This window comes from Calonectris borealis, chromosome 2, assembly GCF_964195595.1.
Source record: "Calonectris borealis chromosome 2, bCalBor7.hap1.2, whole genome shotgun sequence".
NCBI classification, from domain to species: Eukaryota; Metazoa; Chordata; class Aves; order Procellariiformes; family Procellariidae; genus Calonectris; species Calonectris borealis.
The window spans coordinates 142,795,533-142,815,384 of NC_134313.1; the positions used below are offsets into that span (position 1 = coordinate 142,795,533).

Sequence of the window (19,852 nt, forward strand, 5' to 3'; positions counted from 1 at the left end):
TAAGCAAATCAGCATTTTTTGACTGTGGGTCTTTATTCAGAAGATATCTAAATAGCATTAATAAACATCTGTTAAGAAAACAGCTTCACATTTTTTTCATCTAAAGGGCAGTGCAAATACCAGTTTGACAAGCTACAGCCTGAAGCAGTAAACCTTCCACTGTGGAAAAATATGTAGCATTTCTGTTGCTACTTAATTATTTTTTTAAAATTTGAATTCGTCCCCTATATAAGTGCTCAGAAATGAAGATCCCAGTGTATCAGAAGTGAAACATCAGAATTAAGAGTATATGTTGGGTTAAAGTTACGGGTGGCTTTTGTATTTGGGAATGCTGGTGGTTTTTTCTCTTGCGTATTGCCTTTATTCTGATGATCAACTTGGTGCTGTCACCTTCACTGTTGTAATTCATTATAGTGAAAATATTAGTACTGAGCAGCTACCTTGGGTATTCAGGGCAGCGCAAAGAACAGCTTGATGCCTGCAGTGAGTAGCACAGTGATGTTACGGCAGTTATTTGCAGGTGTGAATCTTTCTCACAGAAGTGGGATCCAGACTGATGCCTATCAACAGCAGGCTCTGTAACGCCACTTCCACCGACAGCCCAAATCAGAAATGGATTTTTAAACTTCATTTTAATCTACTTTTCACTTTCTGAATTACCTACGGGCGTTCTGATATACTAATCTGACTTATATTATGCATAAATATTTTGTAAATAATGTTCCTTAATAGAATGTTTTATGTGGATTATTTGTGAATTATTTGAAGTAACGTTTCTGGCAAATATTTGCAGCCTGGATTGACCTTTGGCTACAGACTTGCCTAAAATTACTTCTTCTTACAAGTTGTTTTTCTTAGAGTTGGTCAACCAAGACCATTACTGGTAACTTTGCAAGCATTTATCTTCCTCATATGAATATATGCATGCAATTCTTCCTACAAAAGATAGATGCAATTGCAAATGACACTATTACAAATGTCTGTGAAAATAAGGAATATGAATGCAAGAGGGTGGAAGGGGATTAAGAAGACAGGATACTTTATTTTTTGCGGGAGAAGAAATTAACCAGATATTTACTGACATTTTTGGGAAAAGTGCTTATGCAGGCATTGTTTCTCGTAAGTCTATTGATTCAATAAAATTAGTTACATGAAAATTAATTAACCATCTAATCTCTGTTAGGGGGAGAAGGGAGATCAAGGTCCAAGAGGCCCGGAAGGACCCCCTGGCAAAGGAGATGTAGGCCAAAAGGTATGGCTTGACATGCACACTGGAGAAATACTACAAACTCTAGAAGGACCTATTTTATCAGAGTTCAGATTCTGGCCTATTTTTTCATTCATTATATCTTAAGTAGCAACTATATTTTAACGGATGATTTAAAAGGATTTAAGAGATAGCAATGTATTCCTTAGCCTGAACAAGTGCAGCAAAATCAGACTATAAACAGAGACTGTAAAGTTAATTGGGCAGTAGAGATTTCCTAAAAATTTAGTACAGAGTTTTCATTGAAGTTAGGAGGAGGCAAATTATCTCAGTATGCTGATAGGAAGAGAGAAGGAGCTAAGAGAAATTAGGTGACTAGTTACATATCTAAATATGAAATTATTGGAATATACTGGAAAGATGTATTAGTAGACAGATAGCTTTTATCTTCCACCTGGTTAAATTTAGGACATTTGGGGCAGATTCTAGAACTGAGTGGGATTTCAATTGGAGTGGAGCATCTAAATACCTTTCTAATTATGGGCATCATTATCGTCATGGTTTTGGTTATTTGTGTATGTCGCAGTTGTGAATGAATCTTTGCTGTGTTTAAAAAGAAAGGTTTGTTTTCGTCAGGGTGACCCCGGAGAAAAAGGATCCCAAGGACTGATTGGTCATAAAGGAGTACAAGGCCCGTCTGGACCAAAAGTAAGCTTGTTCCTCCAGGATAACCCTTCACTTTGTATTTTATAAAAGAATTTATGGAATTTATGTAATGTACAAATTTCTCAAGCATCTGATGCTTGGAGACTTAGCAGAACAAAGGAAGAGCAGAAATATTTCCGTCCTCTGTCCTGAATGACACAAAAGTCCCAAGGAGAAAAAGGTAAACATATAATTACAAGCATTATAGTTATGCATGAGCACTGAGAAGCTAAATTAAAGTTGTCCAAGTGATTCTAACCATGAGCATTTTGCAAATTTTTACTTTGAAACGTTAACTTTCTGTTACAATATTTTGTGAGTAAGTGTCGCTCTGAATGATAAGGAAGTTGAAATAATACAAGTGTTCTGGTTATTCCATTGGCTTTGTAAGCCGGACCCAAAAGATTAATTAAAGTTAAAAAATCAAATATTGGTTCAACCAATAGTTATTTAAAACATGAAACTTGGACCAACTTTCGCAAGAACAGTAAGTTGATTTATGGTTTTTCCCAAATATTGTCTATTTTGTAGATAGCTCTATATTGTAAATATTTTTGTAATCTAAAGTGTTGAAAAAACTTTTTGCTACTTGTGCAGAAAATGAAACTGTGTGTTTAAATCTGGATGATACCATTTTGTAACAGGGTGAACCGGGAGAGAGAGGACCACCTGGTGTCGCTGGATCATCTATTCAGGGACCTGCTGGACCAAAGGTGATTATCTGAAACGTGTTTGCTGGAAACCAGAGATTGGAAAATTTCTAGTGCACATTTCTGTCAAAATTAAAAGAATATAAGTTAAAGAAGTTAAAATTCCTTGTTGTACTAACAAAGATGACTGAATTTTAGAAATAAGGACTGAAAAGTACTAAAAATTAACAGAGATTGTTTGGGGGCCCTTTAACAGGATGCTGAACTTGGTACGTTATTGCCTCCTGAAGCCATTTGTTTTTAAAAAAAAAACCAACCCTTATTACAATTGTGTTGTTTTTTGGCCCCTCCTGTGAAATTAATCACTTTGAAGTAGTTTTTTTTTCAAATTTACTATGCATTTTGTTTCTTAGACTAAAGGTTTCCTGAATGCGGCAGTAAATCCCTGCAGGAATGTGTCTATATATAGTTCTAGGGAATTATATGCTGAACTAGATAATTTTTTAGAGGTGAATCTTTGTATGTCACTTCCAAGTGAGCAGCTGGCCTGTAGATAATACTTTAAGTGAAATGTCATATACAAGATAGCTAGAGCTACATCCACCTCATTTTCTCTATGGGGAAAATGTACCTGAAATGAGTGGGACTTGCCCTGCTCAGTAAAATAAGTGGATTCAGCAACAGTAAAGCTAACTTTCAAGGTTTTAAAAACATTTGAAAATTCACTACCACTCCATTTTTATTTTAAGAATAAAATAGTTGCTGTTTTTATAATATGTCAGTTAACTTCAACTTGAATTGATGCTTTTCAGCTTTGGTGATGGTTTTTAGAGTAGAGAAATCACTAATGTACATCCTATTGCTCTGAAGTAATTTCATCCCCATTTTTTTTCTTCCTTAAAAATATGTGTGCCCCCCCCCACAAGCACATGTATTGTACATACAATGTACTCATCAGCCTCACAACAGGACATCACAGAGGGCTAGGATGTGGTTTGGACTTGTTTGTGCATGGAGGAGGAAGGAAGAAGGAAATGCAAGAAGCTCAGGGTATACCTGGAGTAAAAATGCGACCACAGAGAAGAAAGGAGGATTGTGGGATGCTCATATCTCTTATATCGGTTTAAAACCATAATAATGTGCCAAACTTTATGTCAGGGAAGTATAAGTGGCATGCTGTAAGGCACAACTTGTATGAAGACAGGTTTCACTACACCGGTCTCCCTTCTTCACATTGTCCTGGTTACTGTGACATTTTTTAATAGACCAGTGAGTCAAGATTGTTTATTGATAAAATTCATGCTGAAAAATAAGAACTCTGTAGACTTTATTGCCTTTTTCACTCTGATTTTATTCTGTTCAGTGCAGTTCCTATCACTTTCATAGCAGACTGGCCATGATCCAAAATCCACTGGAGTCTGTAGGAGTTTTTCCAAACTCTTTACTAAATTTTAGATCAGGACTTTTATGTGCAGTGGCTGATGCGAGAAAACAAGTATTTTGGGTAATTATAAAATGCAAGTTGATTTTTAGAAAATACACAAAACTTTCTCTCTTTAGCTCCATAATAATTTCTTTGTTTAAACAAATATCCGCTATGTTTCTGACAATTGCTCAATAATGTAACAGGATACACAGGTCCATTTTCTCTCTCCACTGTGGAAAGTACAATGATTACTGGTAATTGTTTTCTTGGAACATCTTGGTATCTGCAGTAGTGAAGCCAGACATTATAAATTTCTAATGCAGGGAATCTGCATGTTTTTCAAACTTGGGAGTTATCATTGTCTGAGGTCTTTTTAGTACATCTCTAAGTATTTGAGTAGTAGTGGGTGGTTGCTAGAGGTCTTAACTCCTGGACAGCCATGGTTGTGTCCACTGGAAATATATTTATTTTAAGCTGCACCCATGTTTTGGGACTCGAGTTTTATTTCCCTTGACAACTATTATGCTGTTACTAATATGGAGACAGTAACATTAGATAGCTGGTTTTTTTCATATTCTTTCTCATGGTTACAGCTGCTCGGTGGTTTTGATAGAACATTTGTTCTGCATTCCCTGGTGAATATTGCCTGAAATACTGCCTGTCCTTCTCACTAGTGTTAAAAATTGCAAAAGTTTCCTTGAAAATCAAAATTTTCTTTTTAAGGTCCTTAATGTAAAGTAAAACATCTGTTGCCATAGATTAAACACTAGAAGGAGACAAATTTTGCTCTGTGAAGGGATAACATGAGGAACTTGAATTCTAAGCCTGATTGCTTTTCAGGAAAGCCACTGACAGAGCTAAGATTACCAAACAGTTGTACTGGGTAATGTTTGAGGAAAAACTCAAGTTTCTTCCTGGGTCTTCAGGCTATGGAGCTTGCAATTTTGAAGTGCTGCGCCACTGCATCTGTAGCCTTGCTAAACATACTCTGTGTCAGCACTTGTCTTTGAATTTCTTTGCTGTCCTCTATGTGCTCTGGCAGAAACAAGGTTACGCAGCCTTACATGTGTGGGCAAAAGCAGGCAGGAGCCACAGGTGAATCTAGCCTGAAACTGAAACTGAATTATGATATTCAACCTTCAGTTGAAAACTAAAGCCATCGAGTTATTTGTCAAGGCAGAACGAACTCTTTGGCACAGCTGTGGAGAAGCAAACGTATAAGAGAGGTCAGAATCAAGGTAGTAGAAGCTTCCCCTAGAAATACTGATTTCATATTAGCTAGCTGTCGTGGTTTAACGTGACAGGCAGCCAAATACCACGCAGCTGCTTGCTCACTCCCCCCTGACCCCCAGTGGGACGGGGAGAGAATCGGAAGGGTAAGAGTGAGAAAAACTCATGGATTGAGATAAAGACAGTTTAATGGAACAGAAAAGGGAAAATAATAATAATAATGATAGAATATACAAAATGAGTGATGCACAATGCAATTGCTCACCACCCACGCTGACCGATAACCAAGTAGCGATCGGTACTTCCTGGATCACGCCTACCCTTCATATACTGAGCATGACGTCACAGGGTATGGAATACCCCATTGGCCAGCTGGGCTGGCTGTCCTGATTATGTTCCCTCCCATCTTGTGTACCTAGCTCAGTCAGTAGACACGGGAGCTGTCCTGGGACTAGGAGGGCACTTAGCAACAACTGAAAACATCAGTGTGTTATCAACATTCTTCTCATACTAAATCCAAAACACAGCACTAGGAAGAAATTTAACTCTATCCCAGCCAAAACCAGGACACTAGCTCAATAATTGTCACTGTCAGAAAGAATTGAATACTTGTTCTTTTCTGTAAAACTTCGTAAATTAAAACTGAAAATAAATGAATATGGTTTTGGGTTTGTTTCTTTTTGGATAGGGGGATCCAGGACCCAAGGGGCCACCGGGAGATGATGGACTTCCTGGAAATTCAATAATGGGACCAACGGTAGGAGTTCTTAGACAAAAGATGGAAAATAAAGAAACATGAGACATATGCAACACTCTTGTGAAAATGTAGAAAACACTTGAACAACTTTTTCAGGAAAGTAACTGACCAATTCTTCAACTTTGCCATCATTCCAGGCTAAGTCTATTTTTAAAAATAAACTTACTATCTTTTCAAAGAAGAAGCACAAAATAGAATAAATAACTAGTCCAGTGTACCCCACCCTGCAAACTTCCCTCGGGAAGCCTTTGTTAGGAAGGTAGCTCTTCAAATTAATCTCCACCTTTCATTATCTCATGTAGTCTTTTATACCTCTGTATGGGCAATATGCTCTTTACTGAGTATAAACTGAGAGGTATTAGTTATTTTAACAGTACTGTGTCAGTATTACCAACCTTGCACATTCAAAAACACAAGCAAGACCCAAAATAAAGAATTTAAAAAATAGATCTTTTGGAAGTACTTAATTGCATGTAGGTTACAGAATAGGATTTACTTGGTTATATCCTTTACGTTTTTAACTTCAACACCAAGAGTACAGTAGTCTGTAGCAGGATTGCTGTACTCACTGTTCCAGCCTTTAGTGGTTAACTGGCAAGATCAACACACAAGTGAAACACCAGAGATAAAACTGAGGATTCAGTGGTAACACAGAGATTGCAATCTTTGCAAAAGTGAGAGACTGAAAAATTCTCCTCTGTAGTACACGTGAATTGCCATAAGGCTGCTCAAAGAATAAGGTGAGACCAAGGACTGTCCTCTTGCCAGTGGGAAATAAGTTAGAAGAAAAGGATATAGATTAATTTGCAAAGGATGAAATTTATGGGGTTTTATCACTGTTGAACAGTGAAGTGACCTTTTCAAAGAATGGTTCTCTCTCTCCTGTTTCTTAAGTGGTAATAGTAGTTCAGGATGACTGTCAGGTACCTAAAGTTATGACTGTTTTTTCTCCTTGCATAATGCATTACAGTTATCAGCATGGAATTTTGTCTGATATTTTATCACCAAATTACTCAAACCCTCAAATAGCGTTTTTCCTCAACTCCTTGGAATTGCCTTTCATTTAACTAATCAGAATAATATGGCGTCATTAGAAAACAGTGCCACTCACCTTTCTACATTATTTAAGAACAAACTGAAAAGTGCAGTCCCTAGAATGGATCCCGTGTCCTCTACTGCAAAAACTGGATATATTTCCTTTTACTTTGCAGCTTTCACCTCCTCCTCTCTAATGCATTTTGTGATATCATATTGTACTTCTATCAGTCATGATCTGGGTTGAAACTTTCTATAAGCCTTTTGCCACTTGTGATAAAGGAATAGTTCAGAAAGTCTTCCTTCAGTGTCTGGGAATGGTACCATTCTTGTGATCTCCTTTCCAGACTGAAATCAGGAACCTTCTTAGTAAATCTTTTTTTTTTTTCACATTTACCATGTCTACACATAAAATGTCCCATTCAATTCCACTGTTTCACTTCTTGGGAATATAGTTGATAGACCCAAATTCAGAGACCAATTAGTTTATGTGTACCTAACACAATGTAGTTCAAAATAAAGCAACCTAATGCAATAACTTTCGTGTGATGACATCTTAGGAGTACTCATAATGCTTTACTCCTGGATTGACAGACTTTTACCAGAGGATACTATATAGCACATTGATCCACATGCATTCAGTAGCTTGTATTTTTGAATTTTCAAAAACTCTAAATTTATTTACTTTGTCTATAATCTGGAATGCTCCTTCATTCTGTTTTTCTTATTAAAAGAAGCGATGAACATGACTTAATTGTCCAGTCGTATACTTAATCATTTAGGTTTTGATTATGGCAGGTTTTTGTTTTTTCCTTAACAATGAACATGGACACAAGATTTATGTTTATATTCTGTTTATCTTTTTTTTTTCCTTCAAAAAAGTGTAGAAGCAACTATGTCTATATTACTGCTTCAGAAAATTACTTTAAAACCTGCCCTGGAAAGATTGGCAAAGTAGATTAATTAATTCAGCATGCCATCTGTGACATCAATGGCACTTGGCTTGTTGCCAGTGCACTGACTTACAGTAAGTCACTGTGATTGTCTTTTCGAGACCCCACAAAACTGTGGGAAGCAGTAATCACAGAATTGCTCCTGGGCCATTTCTTGTGCATTTTCGATGCAGCTATTAAAAAAATAAAACTAAATAATCTGGACTGGAGACCTGTTTCTTATAGCAGATTTGGCCGTAGATTTGACTTAAGTGGATTTATTACGGTGTTACTAATGGCAAAACCAGCCACTTGACAAAATCCCAATTCTTACAGAAGAGAATGTGTTAACATGTATTTGGTATTTACAATGGTCTGCTAAGATTAAATGAAAACATCTGTTTGGCCGTTTTTTACTGTAGTGGAATTAGAAGTAAAAATAGAGATGAACTCATGATCCATGGTTTCCTTTCTTGTCAAAAACAAAGTTATTAAACATCTCTAAAACATTTCTCATTTTATCCACAGAATTTAAGAACTATGGATATTAAGAGTGAGGAAGAGGTAAAATTGGCTTTCCATTATAAAGCTATTTATGAACTAGAAGCACACTCGCTGGTTAAATTTTCACAGAACTGGATCAAAATTCCATCATTTGAAAATTAGGAAACATGAAGAAACATCTCACAGGGCTGATGCAGATTGAATCTGGTGGTCAGGTTGTGTTTAAAGTCTTCCAATGAAACTAGCCCTTTGGACTGGAGAATAGGAGAGATTCATACAGGAGTGACCTAACATGTACAATTTTCTTTAAGCATAAGGCATGCTTGCATCCCTATCCCAAATTCCACCTTAAAGTGGTTTCAGGATTTCATCTTAACCAGAACATTGAGTGTACTTTGTCTTTCTTTATTCATTTACTTCCTAACCTAAACCGGTGATGTATATCTTTAGGAGAGACAAAGCAGCTCTTCCATTTTTCCTTGACAGGGCTAAATTGATTAAGAAGATCTGATTGCTTGTGTCTATGGTAGAGATGTTCATGGGATAGGAAATTTGGACCCGAAGTCTGTTTTTGTCAGATATCTAACTAGAATATAAGTCAGTTTGTTCTCCAGTCATGGACACTGTATTCAAACAGACCAGCCACTGAGGTCTGAGCTGCTATCAGGACTCCATTCATGGTTTCTTGAAGCATTATGTTATTGCAGAAATTTCCAGGCACAATGCACTCATAAAACTGCAGTTTTCAGTCATTTGTAGTTTCTTTTTTCTAGCTATTTATTTTTACTGGAATAGACAGGGAAATATTTGCTATTTGTACGTAATTATTCTTCAGGATGTGTTATCTGTATGCATATTAACAACTGACCCTCCAAAACTCTACAGGAGAGTCCATTTAGATTTTTTGGTTCTGTGGGACTGAGTGAAGGGTGTACACTTCTCCCTGTATGGCCCTATACATACCATGCTTAGGAGTGGGACGGATGTGTGACCTACAAGTATCAATAAGGATTTCCGATTCGTGGTGCTGTCACATGAACATCTACAGTATAGACTGCCAGCGTATCTTGAGGGATACCTCAAAATAATATGTTTTCTTTCTTGGTTCTGTGAAGAACAGTCTATTGCAAGGTCAGTTAATTTTCTCATTAAATGTCAGGAAAACGATTACTGGAATGAGGGAAGAGGAAAAGATCGCTATTTGCTTCTCTTCTGGTCGTGAAAGGAAGCATTGAGGTTTTGCAAATGCCTAGATTTAATGGAAGTCAGTGGAAGAGTCAACAGAAGGAGTGATTGTCTCCTGATACAGAGCATTTTAGGCTAAACTAAGAGAAATTATATATTTCTTATAGCCGGTTGTATTTCTTTCTTTTACTTCTTTCCCTTGTAGAATGCAGTTTTGCTTTACTGTATGACAGAACCAATGTGATTACCTGGAAACGCAATATGTGCAACATATGATAACTTAAGGCTGGCATATTATGTTTCAGTATTGTTAAATTCATTGTTCAAATGTCAGGACTTGCCCCCAAACTCATAAAAGTTTAACTTTTTAAAAATAAATTTAACTTCGTGTTTGCTGAAGATAAAGTCAATGTTCTGAAGATCTCTCTCTGCAACTACAAATCTAGAAATTAATAATTTCCTAATGAGAACTCCTGTTCTTCTGAAATCTTAATTTGATGAACTGAAGCAACAATAAAAAAGCACAAAAATTTCTGAGCTTTGCAAACAAATTGCAAGAGCTGGTAACTGCTATTCTATATTTCCAAAAGGATATTAAATAGTTTCCTTATGTATTTGTTAATATTTGTTACATCTTGATGATCCAGTTACTGGCACGATACCTGACTTACTATTTTGTATTTAGGGTAACCGGGGACTACCTGGACTACCTGGACCCCGTGGAGCAAAAGGCGATGGCCACAAAGGTGAAGCTGTAAGTACAATTTTAGTTCTGTACTTTGTGTTCTACAAAAAAATGACTTACTGTGTGATAACTCAATATTTAGTTACTTAACTAAGTGCAATTAATCTTCTCTTTCATCCTTTAGCTAATTTAAATATTTCATCTATATTTTGAAGTCCTTTCCTGTACGAGATACAGTGCCAGTTCTACAGGCAATCAGAACCAGATATAAACTGTTCTCATTTCAGTATTATGAAAGGGATATCGTGTAATTCCATAAAAATCTTCACGACTGCTCATACATGTTTAATATAATCACTGCTTTGAATTCTTTTCCTTCCCTCTTTTCCTCCCTCCCTTTTCTTCACTGTTCTTTGTTCAAGATCTCTCATAACATCTGCTTGGCCAAATCTTGCAGCCTTCAATTCCTTGGTTTTTCAGCTGCTTTTCATACCAGGGGGTTAAATCCTCTTTTTTGAAGATTTTCTCCCCCCTTGCTTTTCTGATGGTTAGCTCCAGAAAGGGTTAATGCCTGAGTATTCCAGCTGGCACATTCTATTACAAGGGCATATCATCCTAAATTTCAGTCATCCAAAGCCACACAGACATGTTTGACCAACCTTTCACTAGAAGATGAAAATACTGTTGCCATCCTTCAACCACCACATGTCAAACTTCCATTAGCACTATTTTCTTTATGTCTGTAATCCAGCTTTATTTCAAACTACAACCACAAAGGCACTCCCAAATAGACTGAGGTGGGACCTGAGTGCTTCCAAATAAGTCATGGCTCAGCTCCTATTTCCTAGCATTAAACTGATCCTGGGAAGATCCTTTGGTATCAGAATTAGTTCAGAGGGCATTCACTCAGAATTTCTGGTGTAATGCCGTGTACCTGACACATTTCACAGCACATAGGAACACTGGACCAGCTCAAAACTCCTTGGAGGGTCAAGGAGTGCCAGTAACGGACCCAGACCCATTATACAGAGGACATGCAAACAAATGAAAAAACCCTCCTGTCATCACAAATAAAAATGAAAAGCAAATGCAAAGGCAGACGTGAAGAAAGCAGTGATGCAAATAGATGACTGACAAACTTTTAGTAGGCCTTGAAATGCCTCATAGGAACTGAAGTTTTAAGCTTTACAAGTTAAGATATCTGTTTAAACTATATGAAAAAGAAGTATTGGTAGGTACAGAACCAAAGAGGTCAGTGAGAAGCTGAAAATTTTTCACTTCTAATTAATCAAAGAATTCAAGAGAAGCCTGGTTTGGTAACCATTGATTAAAAAAACTATACAAATGCTGATTGTAGTCTGCGCAGTCACAGGGTGACAAACGTAAGTGTATGCACTTCCTGCATTTCTATTAGTGACTAGACAATAAAAAAAAAAGAGCTTTGCTCTGCAGTAGTATTCCTGAAGTCATGTGTATTCTAGGATTCCCATCTGCAACTGCCATAAGAGTCATACTTCTCTGCAACTCAATCTCAGGCTTCAGTAAAAGCTCGTTGTGTTTCTCCCTGCCACATGAGTACAGGTCCTTTAAATGTGTGAAGGTTCTGTTGTGCTGTAGCGTGCATCTTTCCCCTTCTCAGGCCACCTTTCCATGCCCCATGACCTGGAAAGACCAACTTCGTAAACCACTGGCAGACATGGACAAGATTTATGTAGCTAAGTCTCTGTAGCTTGATGGGGCAAAGACATCTGCCCTATGAATGCTGAAAGGGAGGCTGGGGATGCCTCCAACAGTATGAAGGGCAGCTGAAGGGGCTGTGACAGACTGAGCGGGGAGTTCAGGAGAACAGACTATCGAATACAAATACACCAAAGTATGTTAGGGTTACCCAACCCCCAAATTTAGATGGGTTAGCTCTGGTATCCCAGATGTGTAATGTCTGCAGTGTATGAATCATGGAGCAATGTCTGCTTTCTCACTGGTTTCTCTGAGGTGAGAACAACTCCGATGTTCTTAAGTCAAGAGCTGGACTTCTTTTCCACCACTCTGGTAGTCTTTTCAGGTTTCCACCTGAGACTGAGGATGACTGTTGCTCAATACTCATCGGAAATGTGAAGAATTTGACAAAATACAGCAAAACCAAAGAGATTAGTAACTATTGCTGAAATTCTCTGCTTTGTTGAAGAACACAAGTACTATTCCTTTAGGACAACTACTGACATGCTTTATTCCTCTGGTGTACCAGGGACCTCCAGGACCAGCAGGCCCCCCAGGACCAGCAGGCCCAAAAGGCGTAGGAGATGCTGGACCAAAGGTACCTGTACAATGGTAGTACATGCATCTGACTAGTAGACAAGGTAGACAAACATCTTCCGAAAAATGCATTAGATTAGAATGGCATATATATGACAAAATACTGCGATCTTGTCTCCCACTTTCCGTTTCAGTTAGAAGAGAAGCTTGCGATAGACTTTTCTGCCATGATAGATACAAACCAGTTCTTGCTTTATCCCAAGATTTGATGCAAATCTGCAGGTTTTCCATACATCCAAAGATCCAGGGTGTTTCTAGATGCTGGAGTTTCCATGTGGAAGTCAGAATCCAACACAGGCAGAGTATTGCCTAATAATTATGCACTTCCTTTCTCCTACAGAAGTGCAAGGGACGAGGCCCCAAAGGAGTCAGGGGAAATGCTGGTTACGTGGAATTAGTGGAATGTTGGTTACGTGGAATAAACCTTCATCTAAAATTAATATTAGTTTAGAGGCAAAACTCAGCAGCAAAAAAACCAAACCAAACCAAACCAAAACTGATAAAGGTATTAGAAATACAACACTGAAACACTTCCAAGTGTTTTTCATAAAACACAGAATAGCTAAAGCGTTATAAAGTTCTAAGCAGATTGTAATTCACCTAAAAAGTCCCATTGTAACTACTATGTTATAAAAAGTTGGAAAAAAGAGACTTAAAACTAAAATCATACAAGAAATTGCTTTAAAATGTCCCACAGAGTGGTTTTATTAATGATTTCCTCATTACATATGTGAAATAGGAAACAGGCAGTCTGTTGCAGGAGAAAGCAAAATAAATATCGCCCAAACAAGTTTTTTCCCAAACAGAAGGAACTTTCAACTAGAGTTCCCAGAACATGAGAATTCCCATTTAAAATAAACAATAACAATAACCTCTTAAAAACATATCCACAATAAAGGAAAAACTGAAGGACCATTCATCCTTAGAATGACCTGACCTTAGCATGACCGTAGAATGGCCTGACAGTGGGATCTGGGAAACCTGGCTTTGTGCTCCTATTCTGAATTACCACTTATCAATACAAGACATTTCACATAAAGTAATGCAAGGTCTGGCCCACGACACAAACTACTAAAGAATTAAAAGTAATTTCAATTATGTTATTCAATATAGACTTACAGACAATACATACAGCTAAACTAATTAGATTTTTTTACATGAGATTATATCTTTTCCAAATAGACATATCAGACTTGATATAATACAGTCTTATAAGACATTTTTCTTGGTACTACAGAAGAACATTTCATTAAAACCCTAGAATCTTGTATGAAATTATTAAGGCAGATATTGATGAAAATGTAACTTTTGACTACAGAATGTCTAGGGGCATCGTTATGTCTGGAATTCCCCCTTGCTTCCTGAATGCATAATTCTGGAAAGTAGTGTTTCCCAAAGAAAAGGAGTTGGAAGGTCATGTCAGGTAATCAAATAAGATGATCTCACACTGTGATGCCACGGTTGAAAGATTACAAACCACAGAAATATACATCAGAATTTCAATGGGAATATAGGGGTTTAATATTAAGAAATTTGAGTTAAAACCAAAATGGAAGTAAAAGATTTTATTATTTTTTTAAGTGAAAGGAAACCACTAGAATAATTGCAGTGAAATTTCTCATAACTGGAATTTTTAAAATGGTGTTTGTGGTTGTGTTTCTGAAAAGTATCACAAATATACAAGGTATACAGAAATGCATTTAGGAAAATCATAGTGCCTGGCTTATACGAGAGATCAAAAAGTGGATCACAAGTCCCTTTTGTTCTTATAATCGTGAATTCACGTAATTGCTGGCACAAGCAATTCTTCAGCTGTATAACTACTAGGAAAGTTCCAACCCAGATCATGAATGATGGAAGTACAATATGGTATCATAAAATGCATTAGAGGGGAGGAAGTAAAAGCTGTAAAGTAAAAGAAAATATATCCAGTTTTTGCAGTGGAGAACACGGGATCTAGTCTTTTTATCACAGTTATTCTTAAACCACTGTAAGTCTTGTGATATAGTAACATATATATTTAATTAAATCATAGATTAGTTGTTATAGTACTTAGAGTTTTCACTTCCAGCTCTGAGTGATCTAAATCATTGCCAGTTGAAGTGAGTTGTTCATATGCCTTTATAAAGACATTAGATCCTTACTTCTCAGTCGCTTCTCCACCCAAATTGTTGAAAAACATGGATGCAAAGAAAGCTGTGTTTTCAGATCAATAGAACAGGGCCTCCTGTGGTTGTGGGAGCTGGGTGTGATACCGGAGCAAGGACCTCAGTGTGTGCAGTCAGTCTAGTTCAGTACAAACTCAGAGTCTTCTCGGCTGATCTGCATGGATGTTTTAGGCTAGATCAGAAATGTGCCATTGAAATTAATCTCCCAGTAGACCCATTTACTATGCTTTGTGTTCCAGACCAAAAAGAGGTCTGAGCAGTCCCACAACCCAGGAAATGGATTTCCTTCAGATGAAGCTAAACTAGATGATCTAATCTGGAAGCGCTCTTAATGTACTTCTACCCCCAGCGGGTGATCAGTCCACAGGAGCAGACCAGGCAGGTCTCCTCGCATTGCATACAGTGTAAACATCAGGCTTCAAATTCATTGCTATTGGGCCTGTAGCACTATTTGTTGATGGACATGTAGGTTTAGAAGCTGCCTATCGAGCAAAGGTTTCTACTCATAATAACCAGTCATGGGGTAGATTGAGAATGCACCATATTCATGGGTTATGGAGAAGTGGCATCTTGTTCTAGGAGGAGTTGTATTACAAGGAACCCTGTAGAGTAGCTGTCTTTGCAAGTAACACAACACAATTAGGGCAAATCATGCTCATGTCAAATTTTGTATGAAAAGTTTTGCATGGATCTATAGTTTGACTGTGTTGCAGTGTGATATTGTCCATCAAATCTGGCTGCTTAGAGTAGTGCGTATCTAACAGTCTCTGTCAGAAAATTTTAAAAAAATCAGGAGTTAAAAGCATCTGATAAAAATTTAATTTGTATTTTTTACTTTAAAAAAGATAAGTTTCTTTTTTATGATGCACCTAGATTGGTGCGTTAATCCTATGGGGGAAAATGCATATTGCTTCTATAAATGGTGAGTAGCTGTAGCTTTTGCAGCGTGTGACTGCTGCACCAAAGCATGCATTATCCGAATAGATAGTCACATCTGTCATGTAGTTCTGTGTGTCCACACTAGACATGGTGTAGAGTACACTGGAAAAAAAGAAACAAAGTATATAAACATCTCTCTTCTTCCTCCCTGATTTTTTGCTCCTGTTTGCTTATACAAAGTTTTGAATCCTTAGTCTCTTCATAACTTCCTGGTAGCAAAGGTGCCAGAAGGAAAAACAATTTACTTGAATGGCAAGAATTCCCCCAGACGTAGTTCATAAAATGGACAATCTTCTGTTTTTTCAAATAAAATGTAAGTGCACTGGCTACCTCTTATCCCTTCCACATAAAAAAAATAATATAAAAAGAACAGCAACAATCTCTGCATATAAAAAAGAACATTTATTTGATAAAAGCAACTCATAAATTTACACACTAGTTAATTTGAAATTCCTTTGAGTATCATTATATAGGAATGTTCCACTCAGCTGAATCAGAGCTCTGTTCTCCCCACTTTCAGAAATGGCTCACATATGTGCACACTGCTAGATAGGAATTTTATGTATCAGAGGTCAAATTCACATGAAAACAAAATTGGAACATGTGGGATGCATTCAATCCTGGCAGCACCCTATTTTCTGTAGCATTAAAACAGAAGCACATAATGTCAGAATATAATAAAAAATTGATTTAAAAGCAGTGTTGCCAACTAGGAGGTGGGTTACAGACATTCAAGAGCAAGAGCCCAGCACTAGAAGTAAAGCAAGCTTCATTCTCAGTAACTGGATAGCAGAAGGATTATTAAAATCCCTGGCGTAGTCCCTAGTGCATGAACATTTGGGCCAGATCCAGTTGCAATATAAATAACTTTTGCAGCTTGGGCCCTGTCTATTTGAACTAAAATGTGGAAAGTAGAGATGCAATGTCTTTTTTTTAATATGTTCTTCTTACAAATACTGTTATATCCACTAGCTCTCACTAAGGAGAGTATTGCAGTGTCTGTTGTATGTTTCAGTATCAAATATACATGCTTCACAGTAAATGAGGTGTATATATTTGGAAGCCAAGATTTATTTTTCAGGTTACCATTAGGTCATTTAATGAATTTTCTTGAAAAAATGGTACGGAATAGACATTGGAATCCCATACTGTACACTGTCTTGACTCAGCTCTTTATTTCTTGTTTCAGTGGCGTTTTTCTAGTTCACCGTTTTGCTGATGGTGACGAGCTTGTCTACAAGCACAATACAGGAAATAAATTAGACCTCATCAAAGAACAGTACTAATCCTTCTTGAAATGAATTCCCTGGAGGACATTTTAGTGTCACACCTTAGAAAAAAGAACTGCTCCACTTCGCAACTCATAAAGCAAAATAAAAGTCTTTTTCTCTAAGCCAAGAAATACAGAAACTTTGAGGATTACTATAAAGCTCTACAAAAGAGCTTTTCAGTGAGACATCTGGTATTAACTAAGCATGTGAGGCTAAAATTCGATCCTTCACCTGCAATGACCCTGTGTAAGAATGTGTTACCCATGGGAGGAAGAGGCAGATGACTTCAAGTCACCCTTACGCTCTTTTTGGTCAGGGCTGGTCTGAGAGCAGGTTGTAGGTATATTGGATACTGGAACATAAGGCATCATTTACTTGTTTGGTAACCTTCCATTCAGCTTCCATCACAGCAGCTTACAGGCTATTTCACAGGCCACAGCAGCCCAGGATCTCCTAAAAAAAACTTATAATGCAAAGACTTATCTGTATATCCACCTCTTAGCTCTGGCCCCTCTGGCAGGTTTCAGAGGGAGGCTGGCACAGGGAAAGCTTTGGCTGCTCTGCGCAACTTCTGCTCATGAAAAGTTCTCCTACAAACAGCTTAAGGTTGTATTATGGTTTGCAGGGACATTGAGGACCAATAATTATTCCTTTGATAATAGATGGTACTAAATAGGAGGATGACTACATTTGCCTAGACTCTCAGTATTTCCTAGTAATATGACAATCTCAAGCTAATTGTAAGAAAATGCTTTACAGGAGGAATTGAGAAACGGGGCATGTTTTGAAAGATCAGGAATATTCTACCATTCATCCCACTGCAGAGGGGCATTTCCCAGCACCATGTACCAGACTTAAGTGCTAAAATCTTTAAGTACTTAAGATTGTAATTTTTAAGAGTTTATATTTAGAATTTGGAAAAAAAAAAGGCAAAAAGTTCAAGGGCGTTGTCAATATCTTGGCTCTTTGCATTCGCAGGGAAGGTGTGATATAAAAGCCTCAGATCCTGTAAAGAAGAAGATCACTACTAAAGAGAGTACCTGTCTCTTTAGTTCCCTTTTCCAAACCAGACTAGATGAAAACAACAAACTCCCCTCTCTGATCAAATCTGAGGGAGAAATTTCGTCCCAACTGAACATGGCAATCAGTTTAACCCAATCAGCTTGACACACAAATTTGAAGTTAAGAGCATCCATGTACTGTGCCTGTGTCCTGACTCCAACTGGCCAGTCCCCAGTGCTTTGGAAGAAAGAGGAATTGAAAATAAATTCAGAAGCCAAATGTTACATCAAGAAGGGAAGCGTTATAAGCTCAATCTAAGCCTTAGCCTTTGAATTCAGAGTTCCCACCTCTCCAAATCCATCAAACCTGAGCATAGTTTGTGCCCTAATACATTTACATAAATAGCACATATGTCGGGACTTAGCATGAGAGTATCATAGCCATATATAAAAAACAGATTGGAGTGATCTCTCGCTAGAGATTGAACCTTAGGCATTTCACCTAAAAGCAGTCGTTACAGTGATTGCGTACGTTCCTCCAGGAAAGTAAAGGAAATCAGTAAAAGATTCTGTACTTTTGTTTCCTTCCTTTTTAATCAGTTTGATATGTTGTTTCTTTTCACGTACCACAACTCAAGTGTCATCTGTGATTTGTGTGATTCATCCTTGCACCTCTCTCCTAGTTAGAATGCTCCCTCTGCAGGCACAGCCATTTCTACAGCTTTTCCGAGTGCAAAAACAAGTACTATGAAGAGGTTTTATAATGAATTTTTTTATTTTGTCAAGCAATACAATTTCTTCTTGGCTCTGTTGTTAATATATTGAATGATCAATAGCTTATCAGAACATTTCTTTCTTTTGCACTTGCCTGCACAGGCATAGGTTTAGGGACATTTGCTAAACTTGATTCAGAATTTTCTGCATCTATAACTTACCAGTTATAGATTTCTTTTTTCTTTTCAAACGGATGGGAGTTTTCTAGTGATCATGTGCTGAATGTGTGTGCCTATTCCCTCATTTGTACAATTATGGACTGAGGACAACAAAACTGCCTCTCATGTCCCTGTGCCTTCCCCCTACCAGTAAGGTCCCCTGACCCCCGTCTCCTTCGCGGGGCTTGTCTGCAGCAGGGGGGGCAGCACTGGGCGCAGCGTTACCTGCGCTCCCCTGGGCCAGCCAGCTGCTGCCTTCTGGCTGCCTGCCAGATAAGGGGTGAGCCCCCTCTGGTTTTTTTACCCCACTAAAAGCATAAATTGAATCTCTCTCCTTTACCCAGCTTCCAATTATCACCAAAACTGTCGAAAATGAATATGCTCAAGGCCTCTACATTTCTGATGAATTTGGCTGAAATCAACTGATGAGTTCAAAATATACTGGGAGAAAAAAGAGGACGAACACAGACAAACAGAAACACAGGCAGAGTATCACTTAAGCCTCGTTTCCTTAAGAAATCAAGCTAAACATATATGCATTAAGGCTTTTTAAGAAAACAAAGAAAGGGCTGTTCTTTTTGTTCTTCTATATCAATGCTATTACAATTCATTTAGTTTTCATAAACACATTAGTTTGACAGTTCTGGAAATAAAATGTCTCTAGTTTCAGAACAAGCACAGTCCGTAAAGGGCATCATCACTGTTGTGTCCCACTAGTAAGCTCCCTGTCCATCCCGGTAAGCCCCTGCAGAACGTGATGGAAAAATGGTGGTGTTTCCAAATGAGTTTGCTTTTCTTTTTCTTCTGTAGCTGATAAGTTTGCAAATTAGAGTCCAAACTCTGCTGGTGATTTTGATCACCTTTGCTTGGGGAATAATGTTCTTCACCTAGAGCTTAAATAGTGCCTGCATT

The 19,852-nt window shown here is 37.7% G+C and overlaps 1 protein-coding gene across 1 annotated transcript in view; it reads left to right on the plus strand.

Annotated features, from left to right (window-relative positions):
* COL28A1 (collagen type XXVIII alpha 1 chain) overlaps positions 1-19,852 on the plus strand; it is an 88,521-nt gene that overhangs the window by 47,697 nt on the left and 20,972 nt on the right. Inside the window, exons 22-27 of the mRNA XM_075143686.1 lie at positions 1,184-1,252; positions 1,844-1,915; positions 2,557-2,625; positions 5,907-5,975; positions 10,317-10,385; positions 12,562-12,630. Of these exons, the coding sequence (XP_074999787.1) occupies positions 1,184-1,252; positions 1,844-1,915; positions 2,557-2,625; positions 5,907-5,975; positions 10,317-10,385; positions 12,562-12,630 (417 nt within the window). The remainder of the gene's footprint in view (positions 1-1,183; positions 1,253-1,843; positions 1,916-2,556; positions 2,626-5,906; positions 5,976-10,316; positions 10,386-12,561; positions 12,631-19,852) is intronic.